Raw genomic sequence first — 17301 nt, 5'->3', positions numbered from 1 at the left:
TGAGAGGAGCTCACATTGGTGGCCCCTTCATCCCACAGTCAGAGCAGCCGCACAGCCAGCAGTTCACCCAGCTGCTGGCGGTACCGATCCCACGGCCCACATGTACCATCTTTTATAGGGCTGTAAACTGGGTGGAGCCCGTTCAGGTAATTCAAACAAGCCAATGATTCAGGGTCAAGAACAAAGATGAGTTACAAGCCAATCCTTAGGTATGCTCTTGATGGGTGGCATGGAGCCAGACCCTTGATTAACAGTGGTGAAGCTTCCGACCCGATAGGCAATGCTATCATCCGACCATGGGGGTCAGTAGTGTTGTCACTGCCATCTGACCCCTGGCCTTTCATACTACACCCCTCCCCCTGGCACACACAGGGTTACCCCTCCCCGCGGCACACACAGGGTTACCCATCCCACCGGCACACACAGGGCTACCCCTCCCCTCCCCTGGCACACAAAGGGTTATCCCTCCCCTCCCTCCCCCCGGCACACACAGGGTTACCCTCCCCCCCCGGCACACACAGGGTTACCCCTCCCTCCCCCCGGTACACACAGGGTTACCCTCCCCCCCGGCACACACAGGGTTACCCCTGCCTCCCCCCGGCACACACAGGGTTACCCTCCCCCCGGCACACACAGGGTTACCCCTCCCTCCCCCCGGCACACACAGGGTTACCCTCCCCCCGGCACACACAGGGTTACCCCTCCCTCCCCCCGGCACACACAGGGTTACCCTCCCCCCGGCACACACAGGGTTACCCCTCCCTCCCCCCCCCCCCGGCACACACAGGGTTACCCTCCCCCCGGCACACACAGGGTTACCCTCCCCCCCGGCACACACAGGGTTACCCTCCCTCCCTCCCCCCCAGCACACACAGGGTTACCCTCCCCCCCGGCACACACAGGGTTACCCCTCCCTCCCCCCGGCACACACAGGGTTACCCTCCCCCCCGGCACACACAGGGTTACTCCTCCCTCCCCCCGGCACACACAGGGTTACCCTCCCCCCGGCACACACAGGGTTACCCTCCCTCCCTCCCCCCCAGCACACACAGGGTTACCCTCCCCCCCGGCACACACAGGGTTACCCCTCCCTCCCCCCCCCCCGGCACACACAGGGTTACCCTCCCCCCGGCACACACAGGGTTACCCTCCCCCCCGGCACACACAGGGTTACCCTCCCTCCCTCCCCCCCAGCACACACAGGGTTACCCTCCCCCCCGGCACACACAGGGTTACCCCTCCCTCCCCCCGGCACACACAGGGTTAAGCCGCTCTCCGTCTCTCGGGCTGGCGCTAAGATGGCGGACGGTGAGCTGAATGTGGACAGTCTGATCGCCCGGCTGCTGGAAGGTGAGCGCGGCCCGGGCCCGGAGCTCCGTCCCCCCCGTCGGGGGGTGCGGCCGCCGACACGGTGCGGGGGATATACCCCTTCGACCCCCCCTCCATCCCACCCCGCTCCCCACAGCCGGAGCGCCGGGGCCTTGCCCGGGCTTCCGTCTTGCTGCGCCTCCGCTTCCCGCTCGGCCTTTGGTTAGAGCGGCCCCGGGGAGATGCTGAGGGTCCCGGGGGGTGGGGGGTGGTCTTCGCCCCCTCTTCTCCACCTGGGGTAGCCCTTCTTTCTCTTGTTCCCCCCACCCCCACCCCACCATCCCACCCAGCCCGGGTCTGTCCGTCACCCCGGCGGCGGCGGCGGCTCCCGGGCACCGACTGAAGGCTTGATCCCGCCCGTGGTTGAGGGGGAGGGCAAAGGGGGTTCATGTGGGTCTCTGGGTGGGTGTCGACCCCCTTTTGTGGGCGAGGGAGGGAGGGAAGGAAGGATGGATGGATGGATGGGTGGGTGGGTGGGTCTGTCTCCCCGCTCTGGTTGGGTGGGCAGCTTCATTTGTGGGGACGATTTTCATGCACGAAGAAGATGGTGACCAAAGCTGAGAGCGGAAACGAAGTGAATGGCATTAATTCTCCTTCGCAAAGTGGTTTTTATTTTATTATTGTTGTAGCTGGGGACAAAGTGAGCCCTTGTCTGCCTCTCTGGGAACGATTGCCTTGATCTGCTGTTTAAAAATGCTGAGTCTGGTTGCTTCCTCCCTGTTTCCTCCATTGTACAAATTCTTAAATTTGGAATTTCTGTCTGTATTTGTGTTCAAGAGCCTAGACTCAACTCCAAATTTGTCGAATATGTATTTTTGTCTGAATTATTACTTGCCACCTCAAGTTTTGTTGGTGAAGGTCTTGGATATATATCATCAGTATGTTTTCTTTAGAGGAGATGTGAGGAATTTTAATTTGCTTTCTCTTCTGGGGAGTAAACATCCAGAGCTTCACAGTCCAATCCTTACAAGGAGACTTTCTTTAGGTCTGCCTGATGTCAACTTTTCGGGAATGTTTAGCATGCTATGGGCGTTTTTTTTTTTACCTTGCTTCCACCAATTCTGCTACTCCCATAAACAGATTGTATTTGTCTTGATCTAGTTCATGTTTCAAAGGAAAAAGTGCATGATCTTAGAATTGTTTAATGTGGTGAAATAAAAGAAAAACTTTGATTTTTTTAAAGCTATTTCAGTGGGGAAGGCAGATTAAGTATGTTGGTAAATTAGGTGTTGGAAAAGAAGGAACTGACATTACCAGCAACAATTATTAGTGTGAGTGAAACTCTGTTATAACTCTTGAAGATAGTGTGTTGGTAGGTTGGTTGTAAGAACTTCAGAATGTTTTTAATTATTGCATCTAGGTATATAGTTTGGTAATTATAGTTTGGCTACATAGTTTTGGGAGTACTTTAGTAGAAAGTAGATTCTGTATGGGAAAATATGTGAAGAAACTGTTTTTCCCTTTGTAAAATGGTAATTGTTAGCCAGAGGGATATAGAATCCTGCAAAATTACAGAACAACAGGTCATTCAGCCATTGTGTGCGTGCCAACTTAAAAAGAGCTATTTGTGCTGATGTCACCACACAGCTCTTGGGCCTTAACCAAGTAGGTTACAGCATATTCGATGGTCATATGAATATTTTCATAAATATGTGGCTTTTGCAACTAATGTCTTTTCAGGCATTGGATTCCAGGTCTCATCACCTTGTGGGTAAAACATTTCACAATCTTCCTCTAATCCTCTGCCACTTTACATGCCACTCAAAATTTTTTTGGAATTCCAGTGGGTGAATAGAAACTAGAGAGCAGGCCAAGGTGGCCTAATAACTGCAAGAGCTCTTGATAATTGGATTTTCTGCATACCTGGGCAATTTTTTGATTTTGGGCCTAGCTATAGTTGCCCTTGGCTTCACTGGACCTGCCCTGGGATACTGATTTCTCAATGTATATTTTGTTATTAAAGCAGCATTTAACGCCTGCCTATATTTCATTTTGTTCCACTGCCATTTTCTCTCTGAAAGCTGTTGCTATATTAGGGTATGGTTCCAGATTCCCTTCTTGCAACTTCCCATCAGTAATGTTTCATGCCTGCATATGTATAATACATTTCCAGCAGAGGTGAGTGGCTGACTCAGCCTTGAAATTTCAAGGATACTAAGACCACTCTTTTGGTCTTTATCAAGTGGGAGACATCAGCTCACATAGGAGACATCGAACACGAGGTCTTCCCAGCACCTCCAGCTTATCTTGCCTTTCTTAACCAAGCAAATTGTTACCAATTTCTTTGATACGAGTTTTAGAAATTCTGACAGAAGTGAATTTGGTTAGTGTAGTGGAGATATCTTGTAGCAAGAAGTTTAATTATTAAAAATCAAACTTTTGTAAAATACTATCTGGCATGCAAAAAACAATACACTACAGTGCTGTTGTAATTTTGTGGATGGGAATGTATTGCTGGCAAAGCCTAACTGATTGCAGCTGCTGCTTGGGACAGATGTACCACTGTTTATTTAGCACTGTTCAAAATACAGTTCTTAATAACAAGTTTAATGGAAAGATGTTGATTATAGCTGTCTCAGCCTAAACCTTGGCACAATTAAAGTTTTGGGGAAAAAAAATCTGCTGAGGATAGTATAACCTGACTATTTTATCCTGTTTATAAAATGGTATGTGTTTAAAGATATTTCATTAGAGATTCAGTTAGAATTAATAGCTTTATTTTAAAGTAAATATAGTTATATGTTCACTCAGTTCTGTCTCTGTTCATCTTTTCCCTTAAGTCAGACTGCTGGTGATTTTATAGTATCTATTTTATATATACATATATACACACACATACATACAATTATATATAGTTTACTGTCCATGTGCAATTTTGCCTGTCCAGTCTATCCATGTACAAAATGGCAGTTGTAGTGAGAGCAGGGGAGTTGGTCTGTTTGTACATTTCTGAGTTTGAATTTTATCCTAATTTTTTTATCTGGTCGGTCGTTAAAGGTTTTTGAGGGTTAAACTGAAACAGATTTTTGAGGCTGTTCCAAGTTCATTTTTTTTAAAAAGGGGTACGAGAGAAGAACTGAATATCTGGCAAAGGAGCAGTCTCTCCTAACTTCACTGAAATGTCAGCCAAGACTATGATTGTCCATTGTCGGGTTTAAAATAGCAACCTTCCAGGACACGAGTGAGTGCCACCAATTGAGCTAAGTTGGCTCTGTTATTTGGTAGTTAAGACTGTTTGAAAAGGAGATTTCTTAATCATGGGCATACAAGGATGTGCCATTGTTGGCCGTTTCAACGTGAATCTTATTTTGATTTATAAATTCCTGTGTTTTATCAAGTTTCAATTTTCCCTTTTGCCTCGTACTTCACTAGGAAGATGGTGGTCTGCTATTGGGTCTCTGCCAGTGTATTCCTTGCCAATGTCTGAAGGACACTGGTGCAATAAAAAACCAGGGTGTGATTGGGTGGCATTGTTGGGTTAGATTGCTACCTAAAATTATCCTTTAGTGTAGGTAAGTGGCAGATAACTGCGTGGTAGTTGATGGGCGGGTGAAAGAGAAAGGGTTGACTAAAGCGCAAAGAAAAGTGGAATAGGATCAATGGGACTGTTCTGCTGGACGCTGGCATGGACCCAGTGGGCTCTGAGTATAGGATTTTTCTGCCGTAATCAGCACAACACGCCTACTGATTTTCTTTTGCTGAGGAAGTAGTACCCATAAACTGCCACAAGTTGTTGGCTGGTTTGCTCCATGCTGGCATTAGCTTTGTTAAAACTGCAACTTATGACTTTTCACAGCAAACATTAATTGATCAGTAATTGTCAGCTAGTTCTGTGTAAATGCCCTTAAAGGTGTAAAAATTGTTCTACTAACAGTCAACCACTCTTGCCCAGAAAATAAGCAATTAGTGTAAGCATGTAGGATCCTTCAGATTAATAGTTTTAGGAGATTTATTTACATTTAAAACATGACACTTTATAAAAATAATATTTTAGCTTGCTCATATGCTTGTGTGTGCTCTTGCTGCTGAAATAGGGATTGGATTTGTCCAGTCTTGTGTTACTCTCTCCCTATATTTATTTTGTGTTCCTTCAATCTCATGGGTCAGAGGGTTACATGATTGGCCCCAGCATTCACCAAGGTCCTGATGTACCTTGTCACTTATGGATAGAAAGGGTGTAGGGGGTTATGGGCCAAATGCAGGCAAATGGGACTCGTTGAGATGGACATCTTGGTTAATTTGGACACCTTGGGCAATAGGGCCTGTTTCCATGCAGTATAACTCTATGATCTTGCACTTTCAACCACTTTGTAGGCAAAATGTTTTAAAAACCTAAGCACGTAAGTCTAACAGGATGCCAACAATTGGTTGGTTCTACCAAAATCTGACTCAGTAAGTCTTTAGAATTGAACACGTCCACAGCTTTTGTTTGAGCACTATCGATCTTCTCAGGATGTTGGGTTAAAGGTGTTTTATGAGATGTTAATGAGGAGGATCATCTTGAAGGGGTCTGTCCCTGAAACAGACATGAGACTAATTTGCTAAAGAAGGGGATAGGGCTCAGGAAAAGGTAGTTTAATAATCAGTAACGCATTTGTGAATATGCCATTTCACCAGGCCAATGAGAATCACTCAACTCGTAAGTTCTGAAACAGCAATAAGTTTCATTGTTAATCAAAGGCCTATAATTGGGCATGGGACGGTTGAAAGATCAGTCACATTTGCAATTCTCATTTTAAGCTGTAGTTTTGAGGTTGGTCTCTTTGGGCAGATTTCCTAAATGACACTCTTCTAAGTGAGTTCTGGTACATGAATATTCACTTGATATATTCCAGGACCTCTGCCACCCTTGTTTGCACCTTTTAAAATAATAAAACTGGGAGCAAAAAGATCAAACCTTGCTGGATGTTTGTTGTACTGATCTGAAGTTAAATGAGTGCTATTTGGAGTCATTCTTAAAGCATAGAAGATTGAGGTTGTCTAATAGAGTTAAAATTGCAAAGGGTTTTTGATAAATAAGGAGAAACCATTTTTGGTCATGTATTGATTTATGGAGGAAAAAGTGGGGATAGGGCTAAATAAGCCAATTGTTTCAACATCCCAACACTGTTAGATAGTCTGAATATTCTGTTTCGGGTGTGAGATGCTGCTGTTTAATCAGATAAGTTTATGATTCTCCTTTTCACCTACCATTAACCGATCTACATCACAAGGTATCTGTTTTACTTTGCTATTAACCTCTGAGAAGAATCTTGTTAAATGTTTTTCTGCAAGTCTGTATTGACAACATTTCCTTTCCATCATGACCTTGAGCAGTTCAACTAGATTAGTTAAACACATTGTTCCACTAATTTTGATGAGTCCCTTTGATCATCCAAGTGTTCAGTTACTCGGATAGATTTCAGTCACTCACCAAAGCCAGTGTTAAACCAATAGATTCAAAATCAGATTATCATCACTGACTTGTATGACATGAAATTTGTTGTTTTGTGGCAGCAGTACAGTGCAAAGACAAAATTGCTATGTTACGAAAATAGTGCAAAGAAAGGAATGATGAGGTAGTGTTCATGGATATATGAACCCATATATATGGTTCAATAGCTCTGTTAATACCCAACTTCTCCTTTCAACCCTTCCTTAAATAAAGAATAACTTTTCCAATCTAAAGGCACAATTTTCGACTCTAGGGAATTTTGAGGAAAATGATCATTAATACATCTGTAACCTTCCCATTTCTTGCTGTCTTGTAAGACTCATTTTGTAAATGTTTCTATGTATCTTTATACTTGAGAAACTAATTGCTTCTCCACCTCACCACTTCCCTCCCTCCCCCAGCACCCAATGGCCTACATCCTAGAATTCTAAGAGGTGAATGAAGAAATTGCAAATTGTGATGGTCAGAGTTGTACAAGATGGAAACAGGCCCTTCAGTCCAAGATATCTTCCTGAGCTAGTCCCGTTTCCCTGCATTTGGCCCATATCCTTGTAAATCTTTCCTATCAATGAACCTGTCGAAGTTCTCTATAACCTAGAATGATCCCACTGGACTGGAAAATGACAAATGGAAAGCTGATATTCAAGAAAGGAAAGAGAATTAAAGCAGAGCTGTAGGCTAATTAACCTGCACCAGTTGTCACCAAAATTCTAGAGTCCATGGTTGGTTTCTGAGAAAAGCATAACTTGGTTTTATGTGAGTGAAATCCCACTTGTCAAATCTTCAAGTTGATAGGCTATACAACTAGAGAGGTGCAGCAAAAATCAGAGCTTGGACCTCGGCTATTTACAGCCTAATCACTTGGATGAAGGGACTTCTTGTATCATCAACAAATTTGGATTCATGACGAAGCTGTGTGGGAAAGTGAGGAGGACACGATTGTAATGACATATAGACAGTGGGCAGATGGAGTGTAGTATGTGAAAATGAAGTTATTTACTTTGGTCAGAAAAGCATTTTTAAAATGGAGAGAAATTATTAAATATTGTTCACAGAGACTTGGGTGTTCTTGTATAAATCATGAAGTTAGTGTGCGGGTTTGCAAATATTATTTTGCCTTCATTGTAAGACTGTTGAGTTTGAGTTAGGAAGTTTTGCTGTAGTTCTAGGGGGCTTTGAAGAGGCCACCCCAGGAGTTCAGATTTTGTACTCTGAAGGTAATGACACAGCTCCTGGAATGGAGAACTCATCATTAATTAGAATGGGCCTATATCTTCTGCTGTTTGGAAGCATGAGAAATGATCTTACTGGAACATAGGATTCTGAAAGACTTTGACATGGTGGATGCTGAGAACTATTTTCCATTGGGTGTAGAGCCCAGAACTGGGGCCATAGTTTCAGGATAGTAGGTTGCATATTTAGGATTGAATTTATGAGGAGCTTCTTCACACAGAGAGTCTTTTTAAAATTACCTCGAGGTGTTTATTTAGCTATATTCAAAGCTGAGATTGATGACATTTTTGGAAGCTAGGGGAAGGATATGGTGGGTGGCACAGAGCAGAAGCCAGTTGAGCTGCTGCATCACAGCTTCGGAGATCTGGATTCAGTCCTGACCTGGGGAGCTGTCTGTGCATAGTTGGCGCGTTTTCCCTGTGACTGTGTGTGTTGACCCTGAGTGCTCTGGTTTCCTCCCACATCTCAAAGATGTGGGTTGGTAGATTAATTGGCCATTGTAAATTATCCCTACTGTGTAGGTGGGTCATGACATTTCAGGGGAGTTGATGAGAAATCGGAGAATAAAAAAATGGGATTAATGTAAATTGATGGTCAGCATGGGCTCAATGGGCCTAAGGACCTGTTTCTGTGCTGTATCTACACCGGCCCTGTGGCTACGCAGGTTGATAGGGCGGTAAAGAAGGCACATGGCATGCTTGCCTTTATTAGTTGAGGAATTGAGTTCAAAAGTCGGCAAGTTATGTTGCAGCTTTATAAAACTCTAGTTCGGCTGCATCTAGAATATTGCATTCAATTCTAGTTGCCCCATTACAGGAAGGATGTGGAGGCCTTGGAGAGGGTGCAGATTTACCAGGATGCTGCCTGGATTAGAGGGCATGTGCTGTAAGGAGAGGTTGGACAAACTTGGGTTGTTTTCTCTGGAGTGGCGGAGGCCGAGGGGAGATCTCATAGAGATTATGAAAGGCATAGCTAGAGTAGATAGCTATGAGATAAAATGATGAAAGGCATAGCTAGAGTAGATAGCTGTTATCTTTTTCCCAGGGTTGAAATGTCTAATACCAGAGGGCATGCATTAAGTTGAGGGGTGGGGCTAAATTTAAAGGAGATGTGTGGGGCAAGTTTTTACAGAGTGGTGGGTGCCTGGAATGTGCTGCCAGGGGTGGTGGTGGAGGCAAATACGATGGATGTTCAAGAGACTCTTGTGTGCAGAGAATGGAGGGATATGGACATTGTGTAGGCAGAAGGGATTAGTTTAGTTGGACATTTGATTACTAATTTAATTAGTTCGGCACAACATTGTGGGCCAGAGGGCCTGTTCCTGTGCTGTACTCTTCTATGTTCTATCTCTCTGACTACATGGGGATTGTCAGGAATGTGGATGAGATTGAAGATTAGTATTGATCTTTTGAATGGGGCAGGAAGCTCTAAAGAGCAGCACGGCTACTTCTTTCTTCCTTCCAGTCTGTTGTATTTCCACATCATCTTGCATTTGTGTAAGCTGTTTCATTTGGCCTAACGCTGCCTCATCTCATTGGTTGACCGCAATTGCTTAACCTTAATTGGAACCTTTACTTCAAATAAGAAAATATTGTATTTGTACAGCTCACATCCTCAATGCATCAAGTGCTTTGCAGCCAATTGAATAGTTTTGAAGCATAGAACTCTCTCAGGCTGCACTGAGATGTTGACTTAGATTATGTGTTTCAATTTTTGGTTCTCTCAACCTTCAGTTAGGATATTCCCATTATCCCAAAGCCTAAATGAGAGGTATGTGCTTGTTTTGCATTAACCAAATACTTTCCACTGTGGATTTAGCAGTGAACAGGTCGGTCCAGTTTACTGTGGTTAATGCATTTTTTGTCCCTTTGCTGCTCTTGCGCAAATTATATCCAAGCTTTGACTCTTCATTTTTTTTAACCTAATAATTAATTGCTTTATTTTAAATTGAACTAGCTTTACTGCTAGGGTCAATTATAAATACAAATCTAAAATCATTCTACAGGAGACGACTGTTCATTTATTGCTACTGCTTTCTATTTATAGCAGACAACAGATGGCATTGTTTAATTGGTGGTGCATGTTTATGGTATTTTTCTTTTGCTCTCCAGCACTACTATAAGGAGGTGCTGACTGAATGAAATTGTTCAAGTTACAGTGCGATAGTTTGAAAGGGAAGTTGGAAAAGGAAATTTAATTGTGCTTTGTTTTGTAACATCTGTAAAAGTGACCAGTTGACTTTTATGGCTGCATTTTCTTGATCATTGGATGCGGATGATGTTAATAGAATAGTACTGTACTGTCCATCCTCGGTTACTTTATGAAGGTGGTAGAGAGCTGGTTCAGTCCCTTGGTTATTGTGTGATATTCCCAGCATAGTGTTGAGGAATTTCAAGACTTATTTGCTCGTGTTCAAAACATGTTGATGTGTTCAAGCAAAACAGTATTTAATTTGGAATGTTGCTGTCCCTATGATATTGTTAGGACCATGCATGATGTGTATCTTGTCGATGATGCAGTTGCATTATGACCTTGGTGAAGCTAATAAATAGTCCATTGGTGGAGCATTGATCAAATAGACTGTTTTTCTCAAGTTTCTGTAACTTACGTTTATGGAAATTTTAGATAATTGGGGACTCTACCTGGTCCTGCGAATTTTCAGTTTCCTCTTCACAATGGTTTCTTAATCATCCTCAGTTGTGCCAAGGCCTCATTACTTTGAAGTGGTTTGTGAAGAACTAAATTTTCCATGAATTCAAACAACTTGGTTGTTACTTTTTTGCCCTTGTTTATCTTGTCTGCTTTGGTTGACTTGCAATTAGAAGCTCTGAGCACTCTTCCTTAGTGAAATTATTTACACACAGTCAGAAAAGATAATTACACAGACTGTAAAAACTAAACCTACTTTTATTGACCCCATTTAATGGGGATCATTTGGGCTACATGAGTCCCTAAGATTGATTCTATTTTCAAATGTCCTGCAATCTCTTTCCATTTGGTGGTCATTGATGTAGAAAACAGTCATCGTACTGTCTTTTATTTCAATCTGTTTGGTTTCTGTTTCCATCTTTTTATTAGTGTACCTTTCCCATTGTTCCACCACCGCCTCTTCTCTGGTTATTTTTATCTTTCTTTGTAAGCTAATCTTTAGTCTCATTTGTTCCCTATCTTTTTAGATTTTTATTATCTTTGATATAACATAAACTTTCACAGTGGTCATTAATCTCAAGTATATGTTTAACACACTGAACAAAACTCCAGTGCATGTATTTCGCTGAGAATTAAATATAAATTGTACTCTTGACAGATACCTAGTGCCTGTAAAAATGTCAGTGTTGTAAATGAATAAATAATTTAAGGGTGTTTGTGATCATTCATGAGCTTTCAAGGTGCCAAGGGGGTACATTTTGTGGTTATTATGGATGCTGGTGCTTATTCACATTTTTTTCCAAAATTCTTTATTTTGCAGCTGAATTGAGTTTTTTTTAAAAAGAAGCATGCAATAACTATCACATTGAGGTTAAAAAGATCATATGTTAAGGCTAAAAGAAAGGTTCAAGGACAGAAAACAGTTGTGCTAAATGGTCTTTTTCCAGACTGGTAAATGCTAGATCTAAGATCCAGTCAAAACAGAAATTTCAGTTTTCTGATGATACTGAACGTCATTGTAGTGAACAGTGAAGCTGATGCCAATCAACTGCGATGGAATATAGGCTCGCAAAATGGGCAGTCAGGTGGCAGATGATATTTAACAAACATGAGGTGAAACATTTTAGCGGAAGGAGCCGTGGTGGTGCAGCTAATAGAGCTACTGCCTCACAGTTGCAGCAGCCCAAGTTAAATCTTGACCTTCAGTGCCGTCTTTGTACTTTGTACTTTTCTCCCTGTGACCACTTGGCCTTCCTCTGGGTGCTCTGTTTTTCTCCAACATCCCAAAGGTTATTTGGTCACTGTAAATTGTCCATAATGTGTAGGGTAGCAGTAGAATTTAGGGAAGTTAATAGAAATAAGGGGAGAATAAAAATAGGTGCATGATGGTCAGCATGAATTTGGTGAGACATAGAAGCTATTTCTGTGCTGTATGAATCTCTAGCTCTGGGAGGGATGAGGAAAGGCAAAATAGACATGGCGTAAATCTAAAGTGTGAATGAACAGAGGTCCAAGGGGTTCATGTGCATAAATCTCAAAGTTGCAGGGAATTTTCAGTAATTGGTCAAATAACGTGGGATCTTGGGATTCATAAATAGAGGTACTGAGTACAAAATGGAAGTAATTGGGAACCCTAATGAAGCACTAGTTGGGCCACAACTAGAGAATTGCACCCAGCTCTGTTTAGCACCTTTGGGAAGTATGAAGGTCCTTGAGAAGCTGCAGAGGAGATTTGCAAGTGGCTTAAAGATGAGGGATTTTTGTCTGTCAAGTTTATTTGGAAAATCTGAGATTCCCACTGATGCTACATGATCTGGGTATTTCCAACGTTCTCTTTTGTTTCAGATTTCTAGTAACTCATCTTTTTGCATTTCTCACTTCCAGCATGTTCTTCTGTTTCGTTTCTTTCTCAATACCCTCATCTATTAATTAGATGGCACCAAAGTAATTGCATTACCCAGGCAACCTTTGTCTCCACCTTACTGCAGACATAACCCTTGTTTTCTCCACCCTTTCCTTCAACTTAAAAACGTGATAGTTTTCTTGTTTTTCATTTCTGATGAAGGGTTGTTGACCTATAACGTTAACTCTGTGTCTACCAGTGATCCTTGTCTGACCCACTGAGTGTTTCTCACTTTTTTGGTTTGTTTAAAAACCTCTTTTGAGCAGTTGTGTCCATTGGGGAACAAAATTTGTCATCCTATCCTGATCTGGCCTACATGAGACTTCAGATGCACATTAATGTATTTGTCTCTTAATCGACCTCTGAAATGTCATTCAGTTCAAGGATGTTTGGGTTGGTGCAAGTACTGGCCCTGCTAACAACTCCTACACCCTGTGAATAATTAAAAATTGAGGGTGTCGCAAGAGTTGCATAAATGCTTTCTTGAGGAGAAGCTATTATATAGGTGTTTTTTATATTAGAGGAGCAGAGATAATGGAAACACAAATAAGAAGAATCAGAGTACAACATTCGGCCCTTCTCACCTGCTCCACCTTGCAATATGTCTGTGACTGATTGTCCACTTCAGTACCCTGATCCTGCCTTCTTTTCATATCCCTAGATGTCTTGGCATTGTATATCTCTTGGCTTCAACATATCTTCCCCCTTATTGGAGATATTTAATGATTTGGCCTCCAGTAGTGAAAATTTCATCACGTAGCTTGGAGCTTGCAAAGTTTTGCTAGTTGTGAATGAATCTACGTGGGTCAATCATAATCAAGTTCCTGAGATGTGGTCTTTAGTGTTCTTTGAGGCTGTGTTTTGCCAACCTTTTCTGATTTAATTTAAAATCTAGTCTTGGGATTTCTGTCTGCCATTTTCCAAAATATTCTGGTCTATTTTTGCTTGGGAGAACCCATTTTTGCCTTGGATTTCTTTAAAGTCTTCAATTTTTTTTAATACTATTGTCTAAGTAGACTTTTTTTAATCATATAGTGATCTTCTTTGAAGTGGGCTGTTTCTGCTCGGAGTATCTACTTGTTGGCTTGTCACTTTTCATGGTTACATATTTTGCTTCTGAAGAGGGGGCCCTGCCCAAAATATTGGCCTGTCTCTCTGTCCACAGACATTGTCTATTAATGAAAACTTTAAGTTCATTAGTTTTTAATTTCAATGGCTTGATCAGGTCAATTCAGTCTGCTGTGATTTTCTAGTACCGTAGAGCTATTCAGCACAGAAATTGGGCCCTTTGGCCCATGTCCATGCCGACCATTTTGCCTATCTACACTAATGCTATTTGCCTGCATTAAGTCTGTCTTGTCTATTTAAGTGCCTGTTAGATGCCTCTTAAATGTATTGGTAGTATCTGACTCCACCACTCCTTTAGTAGTGTGTTCCAAATATCAACTGTGCTCTGTGTATAAAAAGAATTTCCACTCAGATTCCATTTAAAACTCCTTCCTCCTTAAACCTATGATCTCGTGGTTTTTAGTACCACTACCATGGGGAAAAAGATTCTGACTGTCCATTCTATCTATGCCTCCAATAATTTAATTTTCTGCTCATTACTTAATGCACAAACCCCTATTGTGTTTGAGTGAGAAAATATTCCTGGCATTCTGACTATGCAGTATATTTCAGAGGATTTGGGTGTATATTATTCCTGTAAATACAACATTTCAAGAATTTTGTGTTTTCTTGGATTGTTTTTACTGGCAGTGTGTTGTGCTGACAGTGATTCAATGTACCAGGATGCTGATGATTTATTGTAATTTTATTGGCTGGTTAATATTTTGGGGAGCCACTTGGGCAATAGTGTTCAATAACTGCCGAGGTTGTTGAGGTGTGGCATTTTTACATGGTTTGTGAAAGATGCTGTTCTTAACCATATACTAATCAAGGCAAAGTGAAAAGAAACTTTCATTTTAAAGCGGCTTGTGTGGTGAAGGTTCATCCCAAAGTTCTCTACAACCAATAAATAAGTTTTGACGTTTACTCACTATTATAATGCAAGAAGTCATGGGAGCCAATTTGCAGAGGAAACTTTTACACAGCCATGTGTTAGTGATATGATCATCTGTTTTTATAATGTTGGTTGAGGGATAATTCTTGACCAGGACACAGTGGCACAGTAGTAGTGCTGCTGCTGTACAGCTCCAGTGACCTGGGTTCGATCATGATCTCGTGTGCTGTCTGTGTGGAGTTTGTATGTTCTCTCTGTGACCAGATTTATTCCTCCAGATGCTCTAGTTTCCCACCGCCTCATCCCAAAGACATGCTGGTAGGTTAATTGGCTACTACAGATTGCACCTCTTGTAGGTGGATGGCAGCATTGGGAGAGAGTTGATGAGCAAGTTAGAATGGGTTACAGGAAAATAAGTGGTAGAATCGAACTGATGGGAATGCTCCAAGAGTTAGCATGGACTTGGTGAACCAAATGGCCTTCTACATGGTGAGAAAATAGGAGGACACTGGGGATAACTCTTCTGCTCCACTGGAGTTTGGGCATGAATCCCTCTTGAACCCCTAACTTCTAAGTTGACATGCTACTTCCTAAGCCACAATTGAGAAATGAATGTTTGTTAATTGGAGTTTAGGAAACTTAAAAATAGTGCCTTCTTTAAACGAATTCTTGAAACTATTTCTTTTAAATAAGAAAAATACAACTCAAAAAGCACAATGTAGGGGAGCTATGTTGAACTTGTACAAAACACTGGTTAGGCTACAACTGAGTATTACCTCATGGACATTGCACTTGAAGGATGTGAAGCTCCTGGGGAAAGTGCAGAAAAGATCTACTAGAATGTTTCCAGGAATGTGGGAAAGAAGATGGCAATGGCACTGATGGGATTGTTCTACCAGGAACCAGGTTAGACTCTGTGTTGAATGGCGGCCACCTTCACCTTATGAATTTTATGATGCTATGCCATTTTATTACTGCCTGGACCTAATTAGGTTAGCTCTTGTTCTTAAATTGGATTAGACTTCTTTCTTGAGTTTGATTACTGGATATTATTAAAATTTTAAGCTGTTGAATAGTGGATCTTTTGGATAAATTGCTGTGTTTCATTAAGTTTCAGTGGAGCATTTACATAATTGTAAGAAAGTGGAATAGTCTGTGAAGCTCCTGGGCAGTGTGCAGAAAAGATTTACTAGAATGGTCCCAGGTATGAGGGTTTTCAACTAAGATTAGCCCAGTCTTTCAAAAAAAAATGTCTTATTCACATACTTCAAGGATCAACTTTCTTTAATTTTTTCCATTTGATTGGATGTCCATTCGTGTTTGGCACCCAATGTGTAAAATAGTTGGAGTTGGGGCGAAAACATGGAATGAATACTAAATATCTTCCCTTCTCCTGGGCCAAAATCTTTTGTTTCTGGGATTTTGCTAATGAACATTTACTAGGATTTGATTTTTCACTGCATTGTTGTTCACTATCTCCCCAAGTCTTTACTCCAGAATAAATGCATTTCTCCCTTCCGACGTTAGGCCCTCCCAAATCCCTATTCCAATATTCAGTACTCCTTGACCTTTCTACACTTACAATGGGCACAACTCTCTTGCAAATAAGTTTTCCTCTTGAGCCTCCCTTGGCATTCTGCAAGGGGCCCAATGTAACACTTGTTGCTTCCTCACAAATAGGAACCCTGTTATCATTCTCTCCCCTCCCCATCAATCCCCTCCTGAGTAACCCAGCACACCTCAGGAGTAATCTTGCAAATCTCCTTCCCAACCAACCTGTTCAATCAGGCTTGACCCAATGGACTCTGTCAGGGGATAAGGTTTTGTCATTCCACATTTCCCTCTGGTATATTCTTTCACTTGTGAATAAGATGCTTGCTTTAGGTGTATTGTGAATGATATCCTTGATATCGTGGCTTTGGTGGAACATGGATGAAAGACAGATGTCACCTAAATGTAATGTTCCAGCCTGGGTATTACCTTCTACCACTTCTCCTGTCCAAATCATGACTATCAAGCTTTTAATCAACAGCACTGGGCACCTTGCCTTGTGTTTAAAATCCTGGCTTTCAGTGGCCCACCTAAGTATCCTGCTCTTCAGCCTCTCCCTCATCACCATGATATCTCATTCTTATGGTTTCAACTGCCATCCCTCATATCCTTCACCTTGCTAGCCTCCTGTAATTTCTCCCTCTATATAATCTCCCCAGTCTACATTCATGACCACTCTTAATCTTGCCATCACATGCTCTTGCTACTCAGTCTCAATCACATCCTCACTTTGCATTGTTCCACATTCATATCCCTGTGCTTTCCCATGTATGTCTCCTCTCCCTCCCAAATGTACTGTGTCCACCTAAGCAGCTGTCCAAATTCATTTTGAGGCACTTTATACTGCAACATTTCAGAAGCTACCCGTTTGCTTAATCATGTCCTCCCCTCTGCCTTGAATGCCCAAATCCCCCAAAATCACTCCACACAACCAGCTTGTCTGCCACCTTACCCCACACCCACCCTTGGTTCTTCACCACCCTTCTGTTGAAGGGATGCTGACTTGAATGGTTATGTCGAATGGCTGGTGTTCCATCATTCTCACCTTCAGCAACAAGTGCAAAGACCTTGTGGACCTTGTAGACAACTTTATTACTAAGATTGAAAGCATCCAGTCAGCTACCACTGGTGCAGTAGCTTCTTTTCCAGCTCGTTGACCTT

The 17301-nt window shown here is 42.2% G+C and overlaps 1 protein-coding gene across 1 annotated transcript in view; it reads left to right on the top strand.

Moving 5' to 3' along the window:
• The first annotated feature begins 1227 nt into the window (after positions 1–1227).
• ppp1cb (protein phosphatase 1, catalytic subunit, beta isozyme) overlaps positions 1228–17301 on the top strand; it is an 89488-nt gene continuing 73414 nt past the window's right edge. The window contains exon 1 of the mRNA XM_052024317.1: positions 1228–1350. Within this exon, the coding sequence (XP_051880277.1) occupies positions 1299–1350 (52 nt within the window). The 5' untranslated portion in view covers positions 1228–1298. The remainder of the gene's footprint in view (positions 1351–17301) is intronic.

The sequence above is a fragment of the Pristis pectinata genome, chromosome 10, assembly GCF_009764475.1.
Source record: "Pristis pectinata isolate sPriPec2 chromosome 10, sPriPec2.1.pri, whole genome shotgun sequence".
Taxonomy (NCBI): Eukaryota; Metazoa; Chordata; class Chondrichthyes; order Rhinopristiformes; family Pristidae; genus Pristis; species Pristis pectinata.
This window is presented reverse-complemented; position numbering and strand designations above follow the sequence as displayed.